This window comes from Dipodomys merriami, unplaced genomic scaffold (genome assembly GCF_024711535.1).
Source record: "Dipodomys merriami isolate MVZ:Mamm:240054 unplaced genomic scaffold, mDipMer1.0.p SCAF_99, whole genome shotgun sequence".
In the NCBI taxonomy this organism is placed as follows: Eukaryota; Metazoa; Chordata; class Mammalia; order Rodentia; family Heteromyidae; genus Dipodomys; species Dipodomys merriami.
The window spans coordinates 934,454-955,987 of record NW_027206612.1 but is presented as its reverse complement, the minus strand read 5'-3'; the positions used below and the strand labels follow the sequence as shown (position 1 = coordinate 955,987).

At 52.0% G+C, this 21,534-nt stretch overlaps 1 protein-coding gene across 2 annotated transcripts in view; it reads left to right on the top strand.

The window, feature by feature from the left end:
- The window catches only part of Rnf144a (ring finger protein 144A), a 104,867-nt gene that overhangs the window by 70,496 nt on the left and 12,837 nt on the right, over nt 1–21,534 (top strand). For both annotated transcript variants that reach the window (XM_070014706.1, XM_070014707.1), the window contains 4 exons: nt 11,599–11,703; nt 11,847–11,907; nt 17,075–17,282; nt 19,792–19,939. In XM_070014706.1, the coding sequence (XP_069870807.1) occupies nt 11,599–11,703; nt 11,847–11,907; nt 17,075–17,282; nt 19,792–19,939 (522 nt within the window). The remainder of the gene's footprint in view (nt 1–11,598; nt 11,704–11,846; nt 11,908–17,074; nt 17,283–19,791; nt 19,940–21,534) is intronic.

Here is a 21,534-nt window from a genome sequence, read left to right as displayed (position 1 = left end):
TACGAGAAGGAAGGGAGCAGCAGCATGACCCTAGCCTGACACACCGTCCACTCTGCCTTTCCTCAGTGTACCAGACATATGCTGCCCAGAGCCTGTTCCTGGCTCAGGCCTGTTTTCAGGAGCCGGGTGGTGAGCAGACTCTCTGTATCATCTCAGAAGAGTCTCCTGGTGGTGAGCATGTGGTTGAGTATAGATCTCTCCCCTTACAAACCTGTCACGTGGAGGGGGGGAGAGCTAATGGTAACTCCTGTAGATCCCAGAGGCACTTCCTTCCCAGGCAGGCAGGCAGCCTCATTGGCTCTACAACCCTTAGGTACTCCTAGATAATAGAAATGGGTTCACTAACTGGTTCAGCCAGTGGCCTGGAACCTGGCCTGCAACTAGGGCTCCGTTCCCTGGACCACTGGCAGGAGGACAAGGAGGGTCCCGCGGGGAGCTCAGAGTGTTCTTCTTTAGGTGGAATCAGCACCTCACTCGAAGGATGGAGGCTTCTTCCTTGTTAAGGTCCAGTGAGGCCCAGGGCTCTTCAGCCCTTGGCTTCCTTTACAGCTCCATTCCTAGGCTCATCCCACTGCCTCAGTTTACCACATTGAGCCATCTCACAGTGCTGGAAGCTTCCTGACTCTAACCATCCGGTGCCTCAACTCACACTCATTTGCGAGTTGGTAAAAGTGTGTCCTCCTGTTCGAGACCCTGGACTGTGGGAATGTTGGTAGAAAGGGCTTCATTTTGTTTGCCCATAATGTCATCTTACAATAGTTTACTGTGGTGTACCCGAGTTCCATGTGGCTAGGTGCAAGTAAGGGCGAGGTGCTCCTCACTGTGAATTTAGAATTCCCTCTGCGCTGCCTCTGCTCTGCCCCTCACTCTTCCAGGAGAGGGGTTCTATGAGTGCTAAGAACATTAGCTCTAGAGGAAAGGAAATTGCCATCCTTCTGTGTGGGGTCAGCCTGTCCTGGCAAAAGGGAGCAGCAGGAAGTGCTTTTCCAAATGTTCTTGAGCTAATGGCTTCTTGGTTCAGGAGAACGCCAACAAGTAAAGAGTAATTCATAGAGTTTGGTGCCAGCCAGTCAGCCTAGAGGTCGGGGACCCAGGCCTGACTCCTCACCCACCCTGCTAGGGGTCTCCAGGGGGAATCTGAGGACTAGCTCTTCCCTTTATCTCCTAGGGTAGTGGTCCTTTTCTTGGCCAGATAAGAGTCTAGACTGAGTAAGTTTACTTGAAAGTGAAAGGAAGTAGAAAAAATAATCGGCAGGCCCTGCTATCCTAGCAGAACAGGGATTTTCCTTCACTCCAGGCTTCTTTACTGAGCCCTCCAAATATTGGTCTCTAGTCCCTTCCCTCTGAGGGAATGCATCTTCGCTTTGATTTGTTAAGTAGGGGGTCCCTAACTGCCCCAGGCCTTTCTTATTGGATGTAGATTCTTCTTTGGGCCCCTCCCATTCTGGACAAGAAAGGTCATTTATGCCCCTTTTTTGTTTCCTGTTGTATGGGCCTTTGTCACGGTTAAGATCCATCACTGACCATCCCAGGGGACCACGCAGAGGCAGGCACTTATTATAAGGTTTAGCAGAGAGGCCATATCTCTCCAGGGAGAGGGAGCAATATGGTGTCTGACCCTATCCAGGTGGGTAGCTCTGGGGCCGTGGCGGTCTGTGCCCAGGTATGTCTGGGCAGAGAGAGGGAGTGGCCAGTTATGTTTCAGGAGCTCCAGGGCAGGGAGGAGCTCAGGTCTGGGTGGATCTGAAGACCAGAGGTAGGAATAAGGCTAATAGTCACAGCTCTTTCAATCCCACGCTGCCCAACCTGGGTCAGACAACCTGTCCCTCCTTCCAAAGGCACAGACCCCTTTTCTGTGGTCTGAGAGGCGAAAAGATGGGGAGTCCTATGACTAGGATGGAGGAGCACCCCAGTGTTGACTCTCCAGGTGGTCTTTCTGTGTCGGTGCCCAGAACACCTTCCCAACCTGTGTCTTTAACATGGCACCCAGACTTCTCTGCTTCTCTATCAACCGGACTCACAGGCCTCAAACCAGAGCTTTTCATTTTATCTCTGGTCTTAAGGCGCTTATAAAACTTCAGCTTGTTGACAGAAAGGATTGGGGACTAACACTTCTTGATGGCTTTGGTGTGCCAAATGCCCTACTGGGTCACCTCCCTGCTTCTAAAAGCCTGTGGAACTGGCAGAATTCTGTATCCCACAGGAAGGAGCCCACGGCTGGGAAAGGAGAATGGCCTACTCTGGAATGTTCTCTGGGTGGTCCCTTGACTCCACAGGCCTTTTTCCTAGAACATGAGGTGAAGAGGGCAGTTTGATAGGGCTTTCATTGTCAGCCACGATTCACACCCCCCCCGCCCCGCCCCGCAGAGGAGTCCCCTCAGAGCCTAAGGGTGCTTTACAACCTTCACAAGCCTGCCATTTGTGTTTCCTAGTCTGTAGCCTAATGCAGTGACAACTGCCTGTGTCCAGGACCTGAGCGTCAGGAAGAACGTCTTCCCAGATCCCACGGCAGGCAGGAGAGGCGCACGCCCCTGAACGTATCACCATGCTGCCCTTCCACCCCTTGCTCACCAGAGCCAGGGAGTCTGGACACCCCTCCACTTCCGCCTTCCTCCCTGGGGCCCCAGGATGAGCTTAGCAGCTGCCGTCCTCTCCAGAGACCCTGCCTGTCCTAAGATAGACACCTGTGCATGTTAGTTTCCTAACACACAGGCTCCAGCAGATGTCCCATTTCCTGCCTTAACAACAGTCCTGGGAAGACGCCGGCTTCTCACAGAGGGCTGGGCACTGCCCGGGGGCATTTGCAGATCTTCCTGGGTCAAGGTTAATATTCCACCCCCAGCCTGCCTTTGTTGTTCCCTATGAGGAAGCCTTCCAGGACTACTGCAGTGGGGTCCTAGAATCTCGCCCCACTGTTGACACAATATCCAAACGGGCCCGTTTCTCAGTCTCGCAGCTCCTCGTTGCTGAAGAACCAAGTAGATGAAACTCTTGAAGCTGAGTGCTGGGGTCTGAGTCCTGTAATCTTAGCTACTCAAGAGGCTGAGATCTGAGGATTGAGGTTCAAAGCCAGCCTGGGCAGGAAAGTCCATGAGACTCTTATCTGCAATTAACTAGCAAAAAAGTGAAAATGGAGCTGTGACCCAGCTAGCTGTGACTAGCCTTAAGCATAAAAGTTAAGAAAGAGCTTGAGGCTCTGAACTCAAGCCCTAGGACTAATACAAGATAAAAACAAAATAAAAAGATACAAAACCAACAGTTACTCCCTTGCCTCTCCCTGCCACCCCCCCCAATAAATCTGTTGGTTTCACCATTGGAGGGGATGATCCTCCATTGTCTGGAAAACCCTGATGCTTTCTGGTAGGGCTAAATCTGTGACGTATCCCTCTTACAGTTTAACCCTTGGGTATTGCCAGTTCTGAGAACTTGTGCAGGGATTTACCTGTCACAATCTCATGCAGACATACCCTTGGACAAAACCAACCCAGGTTTTATCTGTTCTTTTCCTTACCTTCAGCTACCCAGACCATTAACCATCTAGAAATAGCTACCTCCGTGCTGAGTACATTAATCTCTGTGGACAGGAGGAAGCGGTGAGGGGTCTCACCTTGCTCCTCCTACCTCTGCTTTTATTTGTAATGCCCGCTGCTTGCATTGCGTTGCTTAAATTCAACTGGAAAGGCTTCGAGATAAATCCTTGGTTAGATCAAATATGAGTTTTGGCTCCTCCTGACTTTGTGTGTTTCATATGCAACAATTGGAACATGCTGGTCACACTCAAGGCTGCCCCGGTGGCTTCCACAGAAGCACAAGGTGAGGGGCCAGTGTACCCCGCTTCCCGAGGCTCCTTCTCCCAAGTCCGTCCTCCACCACCCTTTCTGGGAAGTCAGGAAGGGCCTGCCTAGATCTCTGGACTGTGAAGCAGCAAAACGTACAGGTTCAATGACTGATATCCTGGCAGCTTCTCTCCCATGGCCTGGCGTGCCTGGCATCCCTGCCCCTGTGTGCTTCCTGTGCCTAGCCCGGGCCAAGCGATGGTGGTGGAGCCCAGCCCTCTGCCTCCCCTTCTCGTGACTCTGTCTTGGATAGACTTGGCATCGAACCGGATGGCTTTTTCCTTGAATAGACAGCATCGGTGCCCATTCCCTGGCATCTGCGTGTTGCTCCTGGGAGGTCTCAGTGGCTGTGAGCCCGGGGCTCCCATCCTCCAGCCTGTGTCCCCAGTTCCACGAAACCCTCCCATGGGAGGCGGGAGAGCTCAGAACTCTCCCGGAGTCCAGCCAACACCCAACCCAGCAGATTCCCACGCAGTGCTCTTTAAGGAGCTACTTCCTACCATCTTGCTTGTCATGGCCACACCTTCACTGGGCACCAACAGCCATAGTCCCGTGTGTCACCGGGAAGGTGACAGCTGTACAAATCACTACCGCTCACCTGACCCACAGTGGGGGCTGGTAGCATCTCCACCCTCCCAGTGGGGCGCTGGGGCTCCTCAGCCCTCCCTACTGTCTTGAAAGGACCAGACCATCCCACTTTGGACTACTGTGCTGTAGAGATTTTTTTGGTGACAGGGATTTTGCCTAAATAGATGAAGGAAGTGGGTGGTAGGTGTGTGTAGGGGGGGAACTGTAGAATGTGCTGGAGTGGCTAAATGAGCCACCAGTTGAGCCCCTGCTTTGTGTGGGCCTAAAAAACAGTGCTTGCATCCAGGATAGTATCTGCAAAGTATGCCTGGTATTTTTTTAAATATATTTTATTGTTATTGTAGAGGTGATATTCAGAGGAGTTCTAGTTACATAAGTCAGGCAATGAGTACATTTCTTTTTGAACCACACCACCCCTTCCCTCGCTCTCTCCCAGTTTTTCCCTCCCATCCCCACCGCAAGTTGTATAGTTCATTTCCCGCAGAGTGTCCAGTGAGTCCACCGCTGCCTTTGTTCACCCTTGGTCTCACCTTTTCTGTGTCCCCCTTTACCCTCCCAAAGACAAACAGACAAAAGGAAAAGACAACAGAAACAGCAATAAGAGCAACAAAGAATCTCTTGTTTCCATTTCCTCAAGTTCATTTCAAAAAATATTATTTTGCATTCTGCCATTGAGGGAACTCATCGTGGAAGCCTCTCTGGCCTGCCATGGGACCCGGGAAGCTGTCCTTCCTGATGCAGGTCCTGGACACGCACAGAAAGAAGGCCCCTTCCCCACAGCGGTGACCTCACTGTGGCCAGCTGTGGCATGTAGTAAAGCTGTGGCAGGTGGTGAAGCTGCGGTATCAGAGAGCACAGGACGCATTTGTGCAGGAACAGAGGGTTTGCAGGTTGGCAGGGCAGAGAGTAATGCATAGAAAGCTTTATGTTTCTTTTTTTATTCCCATAATTTTCAGGAACATTCTTCATAGTTTAGACTCCCTGGCTTGTGAGTAAAACCAGACTTGCAGCCTCGAGCCTGAAGGTTCTTGTTGGATGAGACAGGGGAGCTTGTGGCTGTTGGCTCTAGGTTCCTTGGCCAGCGAGTCTCTCATGGGGTTCCCTGGTGTCTGGTCGACCGCCAGCCCCTGTGGAGGCTGTGCAGGTAGAGGGTCGGCCTTCCTGGCCTGCAAAGCATGGGCCTCAGCCACTCAGCCGCTTTGCAGTAGTGGTATGCAAGCCTTCTGGCTTGCCCCCGGCCTCAGGGCTCTGGCTCCTTTGCTGAGATGCAGAATAACGTGTTGCCAGGCATCTGGCTACTCCATGTCCACCCTGCCCCCCCCCTCCATCCTCTCATGCCGATCATGCCACACTGATTGCCTCTTACTACTACCAGCACTTTAGATAAACCATAAATAGTTCTTTTCAAAGAACCTGACATCTACTAGAAGTGAGACATCCACAGATCAGCCATTATGGAGAGATGGCTCCAGAAATGTTGGGTGCTGCCTGGAGACCTTCTGGAGGGCAGTGTCCTGAGCTCTAGGACCATCCAACTGGCCTCCCACTCTGGGGGCAGAGGCTGACAGAGGAAGGCCATGGTCTTTGTGGAACAGCTGGTAAAGCTGGTGAGCTGGGATTCAAACCCAGCTCTGTGGTCTCAGGCTTTGCTCCTCACCCAGGGCTGTGGAGGGTCTGGCTGCTTTTGTTTTAACTGGCCTGCATGTAAAGCTTGTAAATCGTGATTCCTGATTAGCCTAGACCACGAGGGCACCGGGAAGCCCAGTTTCTGGGCATTTCTCCTGTTGAAAGGGTCATCAGTAGCCAATGGGATTCAAGGAGCTAGGACACACTTCTGACTGGATACCAACGTGGGCTCCGTGGGTCTGTCTCTGTGGTCCACTCCTCGCTGGCGGGGAACTTGTGCTGCGGTGGAGGTATACGTACACATCAGCAGTGATGTCTCCTCATTGGGTTTCAAAGAGTTGGAAGGCACAGTGGAAAATGAAATGTCTGGAACATTCTGTGGCTTCGCCGCCCCTCCCCCTTCTTCCCTGTACACAGCTGAAGCCTCTTTTCTTGGAATTGCTTTGTCCCTCTGGCCAAACTTCCATCTCCTAGGCCTTCCCTGATCCCACCCAGAAAACGCTCCTTGCTACCTTGTTAGAGCCTGACTGTGCTATGGGCCATGGGCAGTAGCCTCCGCTGAGCCTGTGTGAAGCCTGCATCACCCCCCAAGCTAGCTCCCCAGGTCTCCCTGTCTGGACTCATGCTCAAGTTCACAGCACTCTAGGTGACAACCATTCAGGCCTTGCTGCTGGAAAGTGCATGTGATGCTTTGCCCTGTGAAAAAGTATCTAAGATACCAGAGAATACTAAATCATTGTGTCCGAAGGAGGGTTTTTTGAAGTGTCTGTTTGCATACGTTAGTTGTACAGGGCAGGAGGATTCATTGTGACATTCCACACATGCATACAATGTACCCCAAATTCCCTGCCCCTCGATCACACTCCCTTATCCCATTCCCCTTCTTAAGACAATTTCAGTTGTTCTATTTTTAATGGGCAAACAGACTACTTTGAACTTGTTCACCCTTTCACACTCTTGATTATCCCTTCCATTCCCACTACTACACCTCCAACAGTGCTTACCTCCCTCCTTCTATCCTTCCCTTCTCATCTCTCTTCTTTACTTTTTAGATTTGTTGTAGGTAGAGTCTTGCTATGTAACCCTTGCTGGCCTTGAACAGCCTCTCAAGTGCTAAAATTAAAAGCATGTATCACCATGCACACAAAAAAGAGTTCTTTAGAATTACAAAAAATCTTTAACTAGTTATCCAAAGGGGTTTCAACTCAGCATATCTGTTTCTGATTGCCACACATGTTGACCAATGTCAAGCCCTCCTTTGTTCTCCCCCATCACTGAAGTAAAAGCAGGCAATTAGAAAACAAAGTACACAAGCTTTCCAACTTGGAGTTAGGCGAACCGGGCTTAAAGCCGAGTGCCTGGACTTAGAAAGCTGACTTTGCACTGGGTTTTAACTTTCCTGATCCTTGTGTTTGTTTTTGTTTTTCTCACAAGTAGAAAACAGTGGTGCCCCTAACGCCATCCACAATTCTCATGCCTGTTTATAGGGCTAAGCTAGACAAAGTGACTGACCCAGTGAATCTGGTACTTACACTGGGATGCTGAAAGCTGCTGATGCAGTAATAGAGAACTGTATTCGTCTTTGCTTTGGAACTGCATATTTATTGTTGCAGATGCTTCTCTGTTTACTTATTGTACTGTACTTATTTCAAGACATCTTTTTGCTATTAGATTGGAAAATATGGCTTGTGAGTCATGACCTGCTTTGTAACTGGAAGAACACAGCCAGTTTGATGGTGGCAGGGTCAGAACTGCGGAGCCTCATCCGTCCCTATGCCGTAAACAAATGGGTGTAATTACTGTGCATATTGCACAGAGCTGTGTTCTGATGGTGTACAAGTTCTGTGCATTAGCGTTCATCCAGATGCGACTCACTTCTGCTTGCCGTATGCAGGCTCTTGAACAATGGTGTTTACACTCTTCCCCAGGGTGTAGCCTTCATACCAGCGTTAATTGTATTTTGCTTCTTAGGGAGAGTATTGTTCTGTCATTATAGACTGCTCTGCCCAATATTGACAGTTTTCAGCATTCCACGGCTTTGAGACATCCCATTATCCTCCAGAGACCCCATACAGACAAACTTAATTAAAGAAAGTCATAACGATCTTGTTGCTGAGGGATGTACCTGTAAGAAACTGGTCACGGAGAAAGATGGATGAGGTAACAGACACTCTGGGTGGTTCTGTGCTCTAGGAATTGTTCCAAGCGTACCACCTTACGGTCTTGGGAGCTGTGACCCACACATACCACATACCTGTTCTGTGGACCATCTAGAAGGACCGGGTTCGCTTGAGTCTGTCTAGCAGCAAACTCCCAGTGCCCCCGTGGGCACTTCCCCTTCCTTCCGGTACCCATATCACAAACAAGACATTCCGTTTCTCTGCCAGCTGTGAACAGCTGTAAGCAAGCCATTCTCACCCCTGAAACCCAGACATCTAACCTTGTAATGCCTTAGCTATGTTGTCACCAGGGGTGGGCCCTGATGGAGATTTGGAGACACCCCTGTCTTCCCTGGTCCTGTGCCCTGGCTCACCGGGAGACCTCATGTTGGTGGTTATGACAGCTCTCCCATCGCACGCCTCTAATGACCCCGAGACTGGGCTTGTCTACGCGAGCTCAAGCTCGTATACAATAATGGGTTACACATAGGTGCGTCTGGGAGCGATCCAAGTTCTGGGCCACTGCGGTCAGCTGGCTAGGCTGAGCCTGGGCAGAGTCTCAGGGCCTCCTCTTGGCCCTCAGAAATGGTTCTTGAAGATGGCCCTTCGAAGATGGCCTGATTTCCACTTTTTAAAGAAATTGCCATCCAGAACTCCATTGGGGTTTTGAACTCAGGGTCTTGAATGTACTAGGCAGGCAATCTATCACTTGAACTACTACTACTCTCCCAGCCCTGAGTGTGTTCATTATTTTTCTAAGAGCATCCTGCTTTTTCCTGATCTGGCCTGGACCAACAACTTCCTATTCACCTCTACCTCACAGAGTGGATGACAGAAACCTATCGCCACTCTCACTCTACCGTTAAAGAGGACGTCTTGCTAACATTTTGTCTGCATCGATCTCAGACCAAGATTCTCTCTTTCTCTGCCTGCTGAGTAGCTGGGATACAGGCTGGAACTACCATACCCAGCTTGGAGTCTTTGATGAAGGAAATATTCTGCTTTGCTTCAATATTTGATGAAATTATCCTTTACATACTAAGCATATGTTTTTTCCCCATGTATTTTTTGGCTCTTTTACAACTCTACCTAAGGTAGACAAAATTATTCCAGATTGCAGATGAGAAACAAGAGTGGTGGAGGGGAGAACCGCAGCTGGCCCCTTCCTTCATCTGCCTTTGTGTAATGGAATGCAGTCTGTATCTTAGGAGGAGGTAATGGCTTAGGAGTGCACGCAGCAGCGTAAGTGTTTTTCTTGACGAATTTGCTCAGTACTTTAATTGTGTTATAATACCACACCAGTGCTGCTGCTGTGTGTGTCATCGTCAGCCTGGGACTGTGATCAGAAATTGATCCGGTGCGATCTTGTGAGGAGTCTGGTCTTCTGTGGAAGTGAGCTTCCCCAGGGAAGACACTTCTCCTCTCCTCATTCTTTATCATGTGATTGTCACTGGTGCTAGTGTTACACACCCGTCATCCTAGCTGCTCAAGAGGCTGAGTTCTGAGAATCATAGTTTAAAGCCAGTCCAGACAGAAAAGTCCATGAGATAATATTATTTTTTTTTTGTCTGTTGTGGGGCTTGAACTCTGGGCCTGGGCGCTATCCCTGTGCTCTTCAGCTCTAGGCGAGTGCTCTACCATTTGAGCCACAGTGCCACTTCAAGTTTTCTAGTGGTTTATTGAAGATAAGAGTCTCATGGGCTGGCTTTGAACTGTGATCCTCAGATCTCAGCCTCCTGAGTAGTTAGGATTACAGGCGTGAGCCACTGGCACCCAGCAGAGACAAGATTCTTACGTCCAATTAATCAGCAAAAACCTGGAAGTGAAGGTATGTTTCATGTCACCTTCAGTGACAACACCGAACAAGAACAACAGGCCCTGAGTTCAAGCCCTAGAACTGGCACAAAAAGGGGAAAAAAATGTGCTTTCAGTTAAACATTGAATTTCTAAGGCTAGCATACTTTATAAAGCAAGAGCAAATCAGAACTGAGAAGAGCCACGACATATTTCCCATTAGCTTGTGCTTGTCTTTGACTGGCTCCATTCAGATTTTCCTATCTTGCCCCCCAGGAAAGGTCAGTGGTCAGTAACGGCCCAGGATGCCATGATGGACGTTGCACATGACCTGGTCCTCCAGGAAAGCATGTGTGTGTCAGCCAAGTAAATGTGAGCTCACATCTGGTTAAAGCAATGGGTTCCTTACTGGGTGGTGGAATTTCACAGGAGAATGATGAGATGGCCAGGCTTTTCCTCAGTGTTCTAAGGGTTAACTACAAGAATGGAAGATAAAGAACGTAGCACGGCGCTGGAGCGAGGGTGAGGGGCAGTGCCGGGGGACATGTCTCTGATCATTGTCGGCATTTATGGGTGTGTCAGAGTGAAGCCCTCTTGTACAACCAAAGGGTGCCAGAGAAAGTATGCAGAAGACACAGGACCTTGGCCCGGAGTGGACGCAGGCCATGCCTGTGAGCAGGTTCGCTGTCTACCACACTGGCGGCCCTGTGCCCTGGTGCTGGGTGTGGACTTGCTGGAGCCTCAGCTCACGATCCACCCTCCAGAGCTAACCCCGATGCAGAGCAGACACCCCGTAAATACTCACCAAATGAATGTACCTAGGGTTGTAATGAGCTGCATAGGGAAAATATAAAATGATAAGGAATAGGACACTTGACTGGTGGTTGTGTGTGTGTGTGTGTGTGTGTGTGTGTGTGTGTGTGTGTGTGTGTGTATGCATGCACACACACACATGTAATGCTGAGGCTTGAATTCAGGGCCTCACACTGGCTAGACAATCACTCAGTCACTTGGACCATACCTTCAGTTCTGTTGCTTTCACTGTTTTTAGACACGGTCTTGTATTTTGTGCCTATGACCACCCAGTTCTACCTGTGCCACCCGTCTAGCTGAGATGACAGGCATGCACCTCTGCATCCAGCCTTATTGTTGAAATACTAGTGTTTCCCCTGGAATTGCTCCTTGCTCCAAACCATGATCCCTCCATCCCATCCCTGCCTTCTGACTAAAACTGGGATTATAGGCATGAGCTACCAGGCTCAGCCCTTGACCCATCTTTTTTTTTTTTTTTTGCTGGGCCTGGGCTAGGACTTGAACTCTGGGCCTGGGCATGTCCCTTGGCTCCTTTTGCTCTAGGCTAGTGCTCTACTATGTGAGCCACAGCACCACTTCAGGCCTTTCCTTTGATGAATTGGACAGAAGAGTCTCATGGATTTTCTGCTTGGGCTGGCTTCAAACTGTGATCCTTAGATCTCACTAGAATTACAGGTGTGAACCACTGGCACTTGGCTTCGATTGTTCTCTGAGTGCATCATTGTGTCCTCAGCTTTCAGGAAGTAAAGATGTTAACAGACTCTCTTCTGTTTTTCTACCAGTGCCTGAAACAGTATGTTGAGCTCTTGATCAAAGAAGGGCTAGAAACTGCGATTAGCTGTCCTGACGCTGCCTGTCCTAAACAGGGCCACCTTCAGGAGAGTGAGGTACGTGTGCATGTGTGCTTGTGGCTGAGAGGCCCTGTCCTGCCAGGCTTCTGGCCGGGGGGAGAGGGCGCAGAGAGGGTTATGTTGCATTATATTCCTGCACTCTGCTTGTTGCACAACTTGTTCATGTCTTTTTCTTTTAGATTGAGTGCATGGTTGCAGCTGAAATTATGCAAAGATATAAAAAGCTACAATTTGAAAGAGGTAGGTAGCCTGGAAAATGATCCAGCTATGATGTCTGTACCAGAATGTGGCTCGTTTGAGGGGACTTTGTTTGGGAGGTAAGAGGATCTGTCAGCTGACAACCATAAGAAGCTACTGGAAAATAGGCACAGTGGTTCACATCTGTAATCTTAGCGATTCAGGAGGCTGAGATCTGAAGGCCAAGGTTTGTTTGAAGCCAGCCTGAGTAGGAAAGTCTGTTATGACTGTCATTGCTAATTAACCAGCAAAAAGCTGGAGGTGGAGATGTAGTTCAAGTGGTAGAGCACTAGTCATCAATGAAAAAGTCAAGAAAGAGAGAGAGTACAGGAAAAATAAGCAAAGGAGGAGTGCATTCCTGACATTCTCTGGACATTGGAATTGTTAAACCGTTGAGGGGTCTTGGTGCTGATTGCCTTTTGCCCATGCTGACCTTGAACCACAATCCTTGCCTCTCCATTTGCTGGGATTTACACCAGCATAGCACCATACCTGGCTTGTTTTGAGACAGGACCTCATGAACATTTTTGTGCAGGCTGGCTTCCAGCATTGCCTTTTGTTTCCATCTCCCAGTTAGTTGATACTACAGGCATGCATGATGATGCCTGAAAACCACTTCTTCAAATGCCATATATCATTTGCTCTGTGGAAGTTTATACCTTAACTATAATGTGATACAGTGCTAAATTCAGTATGGTTAGGTATAAATCAACTAACTTGGATTTCTGGGACTTTTGCCCTATCTGAAAACATTATCCAGAGAGAATCTTGAAAGGAACTGTGGGGAGGGGGAGGGGTTATTTGAGTTTTAAGAGTATGAACTTTCAATGACATGAAATTAATTTTAAAATGCAGCTGGGTAAATTTTCCTACCTATTAATTTTAGCTTTTTTTAAAGTACTTTTTCTTTTATCTTGCATCAAAGTGAAGCCAACTTGACTTAGGTTAGGAAAATACCCCTCAAACCTCTCCCTTGAAAATATTTTACAAACGTTACACTAAAGGTTTATTTTTTTTTAAATGAAGGACTTAGACATGTTGCAAAAGTGCTGTCTAAATGAAATGTGAGAATGTTGGGAGTTAAAATATGGCTTTGGATTACATCCGGGCCCTTGCACAAGCCTGGAGATACCACCAGAAAGAAGGCAAATGTTTACCTCCTTCCCTCCCTGCCAGCACAGTCAGAGGAGGAGGTCTTAGGAAGAGACGAATTTCAATGATTTTCCAACAACATCCACAAAGCCCAAGAGCAAGGTTAAGTTGCCACCATGTCTTTGCATTGCCCTGGTACATCGGCTTAGCCTGGATTTTCCCGTACACCTCTCTACTTCCCCAGCCCAGACCTTGGCCAGCAGAAGTGGAGGGCGGTGGGGAGACAGGCTCCTCTTCTCCCTGAGCACCTGCCCTCCCCGGTGTGGCTGGCTGGTTCACACGTCCGTGGAGTGATGACCAGGCCTGGCGAGGCCCAGCTGTGCCCACCCTGCTGCGTCTGTTTGCATGACCACCTGCAAGGAGGGGTGTTTTCTCTCCATGTCCCTATGTCTGTATGGAAGCTCCTCTGGCCACATAGGGATGGAGCTGCTGGAGTTCTCTAGCCTACCTACGGTAGAGGCGCTGGTCCAAGGTGGGCTGAAGTTGAGTCTTGGCTTTAGGACTTTTTTTTTTAAAGAAAGCATAATTAGGTGGATACCCATGGCTCACACCTGTAACCTTAGCTACTCGGGAGGCTGAGATTTGAGGATCGCAGTTCAAAGCCGGCCAGGGAAGAAAAGTCCCTAAGACTGACTGTATCTCCAGTTAACCAACCAAAAGCCACAAATGGAGCTGTGGCTCACGTGGTGGAGCACTCCTAGCTTTTGAGCAAAAAAGCTGAGGGACAGTGCCCAGGCCCTGAGTTCAAGCCCCAGTACTGGCTCAACAGAAAAAGAAAGGTAGGAAGAAAGAGATGGAGGGGAGGAGAAGAGGAAGGGAAGGAAGGGAAAAGGATAAGAAAGGAAGGCTCAGAGAAGTGAAGCAGTATGTGGTGTGCCCACCACTGACCACTGACAGTTCTGATAAGAACCAACGGCTCCTGGGATCCCACCCCCACATGTGTGAGCCCTCCCTCCCCGCTCTCCAGGCAGGCAGCACAGTGGCAGCCAGAGTTTGTGACTAGGGGCGGAAGGGGAGGGGGGTTGCTTTAAAAGTAAAATCGATTTCAAAAAAGTCAGCCGTTTCTTTGAAGCATCAGACATTTTGATAATTAGAGATCTCTTGGGGGCTTGCTTCATTAAGGTTAGTTGAGAAATTAACCACAATTCCAGTCTCCCACACACGAATTACTGCGGCATGACATGGATTATCGTGCCATGACACGAATTATAGTGCTCCGAACACAAATTATAGTGCCACGAACACATCTATGGGAGGCTGGAATTAGGAGTCGTTTCTCCCGCCATTTCAGAAAACACATTGTTTGCCTTGTTTGCAAACATTTCCCCTATCTGTAAACAAAATACAGTAGAGAAATGTGCTCTGGAAGACACAGAGCACGCCGAGGGCCGGGTTTGCCATGGCCCTGTTTTCCACAGACACTGTGGGAAAAGCACGTGGCTGAGGCCTGCTGCAGGCCTGGGCTCTGGCCGTTGTGTACCCACCGCAGCCGCTGCTGGACCGTGGGCACTGGCAGACATCTAAACCTGGAGCTGCCAGCCATGCTGTCTGGGATGTACCCCGCAGCCCAGCAAGGCTGACGGCAGTTGGCATGATGGCAGATGATTGTTCTGGACAGGCCATCTTGCCCTGTGGATTCTCTCCATGTGTGACAACCCCATGGGACCAGTTAGGGTTGCAGGAGTGGAGTCATCACCATGGAAACCCTCCCCAGGCCTCCCTTACCCTCCACACCCTGGAGAAGGGTCTTCCATGCAGGGGAGATGAGATGGCCTCTTCCCATTGTATGAACACAGGGAGGGACATGGAGAAGACCAGCTCTGGGTGTCTGGTTCCTCCAGACCTCAGATTTCCGGGATGCAGGGAGGCTGGGCAGATCACAGCACCCCCGGGAGTCTGAGGCAGGCCACCTCCTGTGTGCTGGCACTGCTCACAGGGTCTCATTGGGCAGGAAGCGGGACCTGGGCGTCTTCCCTGTGTCATGGGTCAGAGCCTGACACCCCATGGAGTGTGCGTGAGGAGCTGTGTGGGTAGTCTGGGGCTCTCCCCTGCAGCGGGCAGAGGGAGAAGGCAGGGGGAAGGTAGGCGGGTGGGGGGGGAGGGAAAGTCCTGGGCGAAAGCAGGGGACACAGGTTCTGCCAGGCAGAGCCAGCGGCTTGGGGCTCCCGGGCTAGGCGAGTGGCTAGAACTTTTCCTCCCTCACTGGCCTAAGTTCTCCCAGGTGGCAGGCAGCCTGGCGCCCCAGCCCTGCGGGGGTATGCACCTCCTTCCTCTCCTGGACTGGGTCCCCTCAGCTCTCTGCCCCGCGCCCCGTGTTCCCACCACCAACAACCAGGGGCCATCATAGAAGGGCACGCATACGGGACAGGCCCTCAGACAGGACAAGGGTCCCGAGGTTAGAGGCTGTGGGAGCTGCCCACAGCTGACAGTTGGCTGTCAGATACTGCGGGTCTGGCCTGGTCCATGAAGCCAGTCAGACAGGAAGGCAGCTCCCAGGCTCCTGAGGCCTGTATTACCCGGCGCTGCCTTGTCCCCTGTGCTCCCCGTCAATGACATTCTTCAGGAGTTCACTCACCATTTTTAGATAAGAGGCAGGGGTGCTCACGCGAATCAGAGCTTAGCAAGTGGGGCTGAGCCCCACCCCACCCCACCCATGCTTCTGTAATTAAGGTCCCCTGGAACCTTCACTTACAGGTTCTAATCCAGCAGATGCCACCCAGACTCAGAGCCGGCCGAGTGCACGAAGCTCACTCATCCCCGCCCGGCCTTCTACCCAGTTTGCACCCTGCATGAGGCCATTGCATGGACTCTGGTTTCCCCAGTGTTAGGGGAACGTGAAACCCACAGGACACACGCATGTGTGCACGTCATTGTGCATGCATACGTGTATGTGATCACACAGCTTGGAGGCTGAGCTGCTGCCTGTCCTGTGCTGGTGTGTCAGGTGACCATGGGGCTCCCATGGCCCCTGCCTGTCCCTGGTCCATCACTCAGGTTTGCCGAAATCCTTTGGCCTCCAGATGCAGAGCTCTGCAGCTCTGGAGTTTGTAAGTCACCTTTGTGACCATCCAAGCTTCCTCAGTTGGATTTAGGTTTTTCTGAGGTTACATCCTGCCCTAATATCAGCCATGGAACCCTGGGCCTAGCTGCAGGCCTTTGAAAGGAGCGCCGAGTCCTCTGGCCTCCGATGGCTGCTTGGCAGTGTGCTGGGTCCCCTGTGCTCCACGCCCGGGCCTCATGAAAATTCAGTGTCAGCTGCACAGAAGGACAGTTGGGCGGCAGGCAATGAAACTCTAGCCAGGCTGCCTAGGAAGGGCAGTTCAGGACCTTCTATTTAAACATGGCTTTGGACAGCGTTGTGAAGGAATAGGAGTGGCACTGTATCCTGTTTTTCAAAATAAACCTCCTGACTAATTCCATTAAATCAGGCTTCCTAGTGACTGGGGTGTAAGTCTAGAGGTAAACCCTGCTGCTGCGTTTACTCATTACGCTGGGAGAGGAGACAGGCAGATGAAGCATCTGGTTGGAAGAATAATCCAGCCGTCGCCTTCCCTTCCCGTGCGTCTTCTAATGATCGCGTCTGAGGGCTGGTGTTGTCTGAGCATGGGGCCTCTTTGTGAGGACCCAAAGGGGATGCAGGCCTCACTTCAGGAAGCTGAGTCCTGGGGGGTTGGGGGAAGAGACAGATATGGAGTCGCGGTGCTGCCTGCAGACAGCCCAGCCTGGCAGGCAGGCACAGCTCTGTAGAGTGTAGGGACTCCGGTTGAGGGCTGTGAGCCCGGCCTGCAGAGCAAGAGGGCATCCAGAAAGCCACGGGCACGATCAGCCCGTGTGAGCTTCCTGAGGGTGCCAGGGAGGAGCTGGGGGGGCAGGGAGCACCAAGGAAGAAAGCGGGCTGATTTTGTGTGAGGGCACTTCCGGGCCTCCTCACCGCTGGGCGGGTTAGGCAGTGTCTTGCTGGGGCCGGCCCCGTGTCCCGCTGCGTCTGATGTGCCTGTGCTCTCTCTCCTTCTGCCAGAGGTGCTCTTCGACCCCTGCCGGACATGGTGTCCAGTGTCCTCCTGCCAGGCGGTGTGCCAGCTGCAGGACCCGGGGCTCCAGACCCCGCAGCGGGTGCAGTGCAAAGCCTGCAGCACCGAGTTCTGCTCCCTCTGCAAAGCCAGCTGGCACCCTGGCCAAGGCTGCTCGGAGTCCATGCCGATCACCTTCCTTCCTGGGGAGACCAGGTACCCTCCATGAGCGTGGCTGCCTCGGGTGGGGGCGGGGCGGGCCTCAGGGAAGGAGGGGTGCTACCTTCCGGAAGGTGCCCCCGGAGGATGCTGTTGTCCATGCACCAGCCTCTGCATCTGCTCCTCTTCTTGTGTCTCATTCAGACTTACTGTTTCTTATTTGATGGTTAATTTGTGAGGACTCTTTGCTAGAGACTGTGTGAAGCCTGGGAACTGGGAGGTGCACTTTAAACGCTGACTGTCGCGACAGCCCCTGTCCATTCTCAGGCACAGTCTGTGAGGCCACATTGGCCTGCAGTTCGCTTTTAAATTGAAAAGAATTTAGGGCTGGGCAGCGGCTCATGCCTCTAATCCCAGCTACTCAGGAGGCAAAGATCAGGAGCATTGAACGTGAGGCTGGCACACATGCCTGTAAGGCAAGCTATGGGTAAGTCACAGGTAGGAGGGTCTCAGGCCAACTCCATCCCAGGGAGTGGAAAGCAACCATCTGGAAAAAAGAATTAAAGCAGCAAAAGGCTGGAGGTGTGACCACACGGAGGAGCACCAGCCGAAAGCTCAGAGCCAGCTCAGAGCCACGGCGAGCGTGTGCCTTGCTGTGTGGGACTTGGGCTCCGAGCAGGAGGAATGCTTTCATCAAGCCAGCTGCCCCGACGAGCAGAACTGTCAGCCAGGGAGTCTGTTCTTCCTGGGTGGGGGGAACAAGCTGGATAGAGGGAGGGACGCAGCAGGGGTGGAGGTCGCAGGTCAGTGCTCCAGGTGTGAGGACCCTTGGCTCAGTACTCCAGGTGTGAGGGCCCTCGACTCAGTGCTCCAAGTATGAGGGCTCTCGGCTCAGTACTCCAGGTGTGAGGGCCCTCGGCTCAGTGCTCCAGGTGTGAGGGCTCTCGGCTCAGTGCTCCAGGTGTGAGGGCCCTCGGCTCAGTACTCCAGGTGTGAGGGCTCTCGACTCAGTGCTCCAAGTGTGAGGGCCCTCGGCTCAGTACTCCAAGTGTGAGGGCTCTCGGCTCAGTACTCCAGGTGTGAGGGCCCTCGGCTCAGTGCTCCAGGTGTGAGGGCTCTCGGCTCAGTGCTCCAAGTGTGAGGGCCCTCGGCTCAGTGCTCCAGGTGTGAGGGCTCTCGGCTCAGTGCTCCAAGTGTGAGGGCCCTCGGCTCAGTGCTCCAGGCTCATGTGAGGACCTCAGGTCAGTGCTCCAGGTGTGAGGGTTCTAGGGTCAGTACTCCAGGTGTGAGGGCCCTCGGCTCAGTGCTCCAGGTGTGAGGGCTCTCGGCTCAGTGCTCCAGGTGTGAGGGCCCTCGGCTCAGTGCTCCAGGTGTGAGGGCCCTCGGCTCAGTGCTCCAAGTGTGAGGGCCCTCGGCTCAGTGCTCCAGGCTCATGTGAGGACCTCAGGTCAGTGCTCCAGGTGTGAGGGTTCTAGGGTCAGTACTCCAGGTGTGAGGGCCCTCGGCTCAGTGCTCCAGGTGTGAGGGCTCTCGGCTCAGTGCTCCAAGTGTGAGGGCCCTCAGCTCAGTGCTCCAGGTGTGAGGGCCCTCAGGTCAGTGCTCCAGGTGTGAGGACCTCAGGTCAGTGCTCCAGATGTGAGGGCCCTTGAGTCAGTGTTCCAGGTGTGAGGGCCCTCAGCTCAGTGCTCCAGGTGTGAAGGCCCTCAGCTCAGTGCCCCAGGTGTGAGGGCCCTCGGGTCAGTGCTCCAGGTGTGAAGGCCCTCGGCTCAATGCTCCAGGTAGGAGGGTCCTCGGCTCAGTGCTCCAGGTGTGAAGGCCCTCAGCTCAGTGCCCCAGGTATGAGGGATAAATGAGTTTGGATGAGCAAAGTGTTCAGAGTTAAATAGTGCCGATCTCCAGCGTGCTCAGAGGTGGCTTCTGTGGGTGTTGTGATAGTCTTGTGGTCATCTGACAGACTGGTCAGGAGCAGCCGTGTCACAGGAAGAGCCATTGCATCTGGCAGCTGGTCAGATATTCTGTCTGCTCCTTTCTTCTGTGTGCTTCCAAGATGGCTGCACAGTGACCGCAGGAAAGAGTGGCTTGGGGCAAAGGTCATAGACAGGAAATGGAGGTGTCTACCCGGCCTTTTTCCTGCTGCCAGTTAGTTGTTAGGCCCAAAAGAAGCCATGGTTGCTCAGCATCTCTTCCACCTGAGGATTAACTCTCTTCATGCTCATGGCCACACAAACCCAGGCAGCATTCCCCAGAGAACAGCACTGTCAGTTAAAACAGGTGGATTAATATGTGTGTTGGGGTGTGTGTTCATAACTTACTTTATTCTGATCCCAGCAAAGTACCTAGAACTTACTACCAACCTTGAGCCTTGAGGTAAAAAGCTCAATGGGAGGGTGAGGCTGTGAGTTCAAGTCCCACTACTGGCATACACATGAGCGCGCGCACACGCACGTGTACACACACGGTCTCTGTAGTGAAGCAGGGCTCACCGGGTGGTCCGACCTGCTGCCCTCTGGTGCTGTGGGGTGCTGGCAGTCCCTGCACACTGGCCCTCACTGACTGTCACACACAGCTCTGCTTTCAAGATGGAAGAGCCTGATGCGCCCATCAAGCGGTGCCCCAAGTGCAAGGTGTATATCGAGCGGGATGAAGGCTGCGCACAGATGATGTGCAAGAACTGCAAGCATGCCTTCTGCTGGTACTGCCTGGAGTCGCTGGATGTGAGTAGGGGGGGGGGGGTCGGGGGCGGGGCCTGAGCATCAACAGAGCGGCCATTTCCTCCAGGGAGGAAAGCAATTATGTCTGCGATGGAAGAACATGGCAGCAGGGGTCTTTCTCTTTTCTTTTCTTTTCTTTTCTCTCCCACCCCCCTCTGTGCCAGTCCTGGGGCTTGAACTCTGGGCCTGGGCGCTGTCCCTCAGCTCTTCAGCTCAAGGCAAGCGCTCTTCCACTTGAGCCACAGCACCACTTCTGGTTTTCTGGTGGTTTATTGGAGATAAGAGTCTCATGGACTTTCCTGCCTGGGCTGACTTCAAACCACAACCCGCAGATCTCAGCCTCCTGAGTAGCTAGGATGACAGGCATGAGCCACTGATGCCCGGCAGCAGGGATCTTATTCTGTGTGTGTGCAGAGGTGAGTTTGCTGGGTGTGATGGAGTCAGAGGCAGGAGCTCCGTCAGCAGTGCGGGCGGTGGAAGCTGGGTGCGGGCTTGGGGTCAGCCAGGCCGAGGCGTTGGGTTTGTTGCGGGGAGGGGTGTCAGGTTCCCTGCTGGGTTGGGGCACCACAGCCAGGGCCATGTCCTGGTCTGTCTCAGGGCTCGGGCCAGGAGGTCTGAGAGTGGGCACCTCCACTTCAGGCTCCTTCCTGGCTTCTCGTCACTGAGTTCTTACACGGGGGAGGCAGCAGGCTCTGTCCTTCTCCCAGGAGAAGAGCAGTCATTGCATCATGAGATCCTACCCTCACTATCTACCTAACCTGACACCCCCACACAGCGGAAGGGGCTCAGGGCTTCAACTGGTGGGTTTGAGCAGGGACTGTTAGTGGGACGGACAGTGGGGTTCAGGAGAGGCAGGGGTGGAGTGAGCCGGGATGCACCAGGTGCTTTGCATGTCACACCCACACTCCTGTTCTCCACGGGACAGGGAAAGGCTTGTACGCCATTTTCTGTGTGCAGAATGGAGTGTTCTAGCCCAACGTGGGTTTCTCCCGAAGTTCTTCCATGCTGAGTGTGCAGCCTCTCCCTGCCTGTGTGGCAGGCACCAAGTGCAGGCTTTGGACAGAAGCACTTACAGTGTAAAACATGACTTTGTTCCGACCCTTCTTCCCAGGAGCCAGCCCCCTCTAAGTCCCCCCTGCCCTGGAGTTTCAGGCCTGCTGTCCTAGGTGCTTCTATCAGCTTCCCGTTCTCCTCCCTCGCTCACATTGGAAGGGGGAATCTTGCCAACATGGTGACAGCTTAGCTTCAGGTTTACGAAGAGTTCATTTGTACATACTTTTCAAGACTATAAGTAAATATAATAATAATATAATATAGAATATAATATAGCTCTAACTATGTACTGAGCATTGCAGTTGGCAAAAGTCCCAGTAAATCAAGTCCTGGGTCACAACAAAAATGAAAAGATATCTTTGTTCTGTTCTGGGCCGCAAAGGTGAATGCATCCGATTCTTCAATATTAGTATAAAGCCCTGGGATTTAATCTAAAGGAGGTGAGTTCAATCTCCTTAGCCTCATTGTTGGGAGTTCACCTGTGTGACGGAAGCGTTTGCCTGTTTGTTCTTACCTTGGCCATCTAATGCCATGTGGGTGAGGAT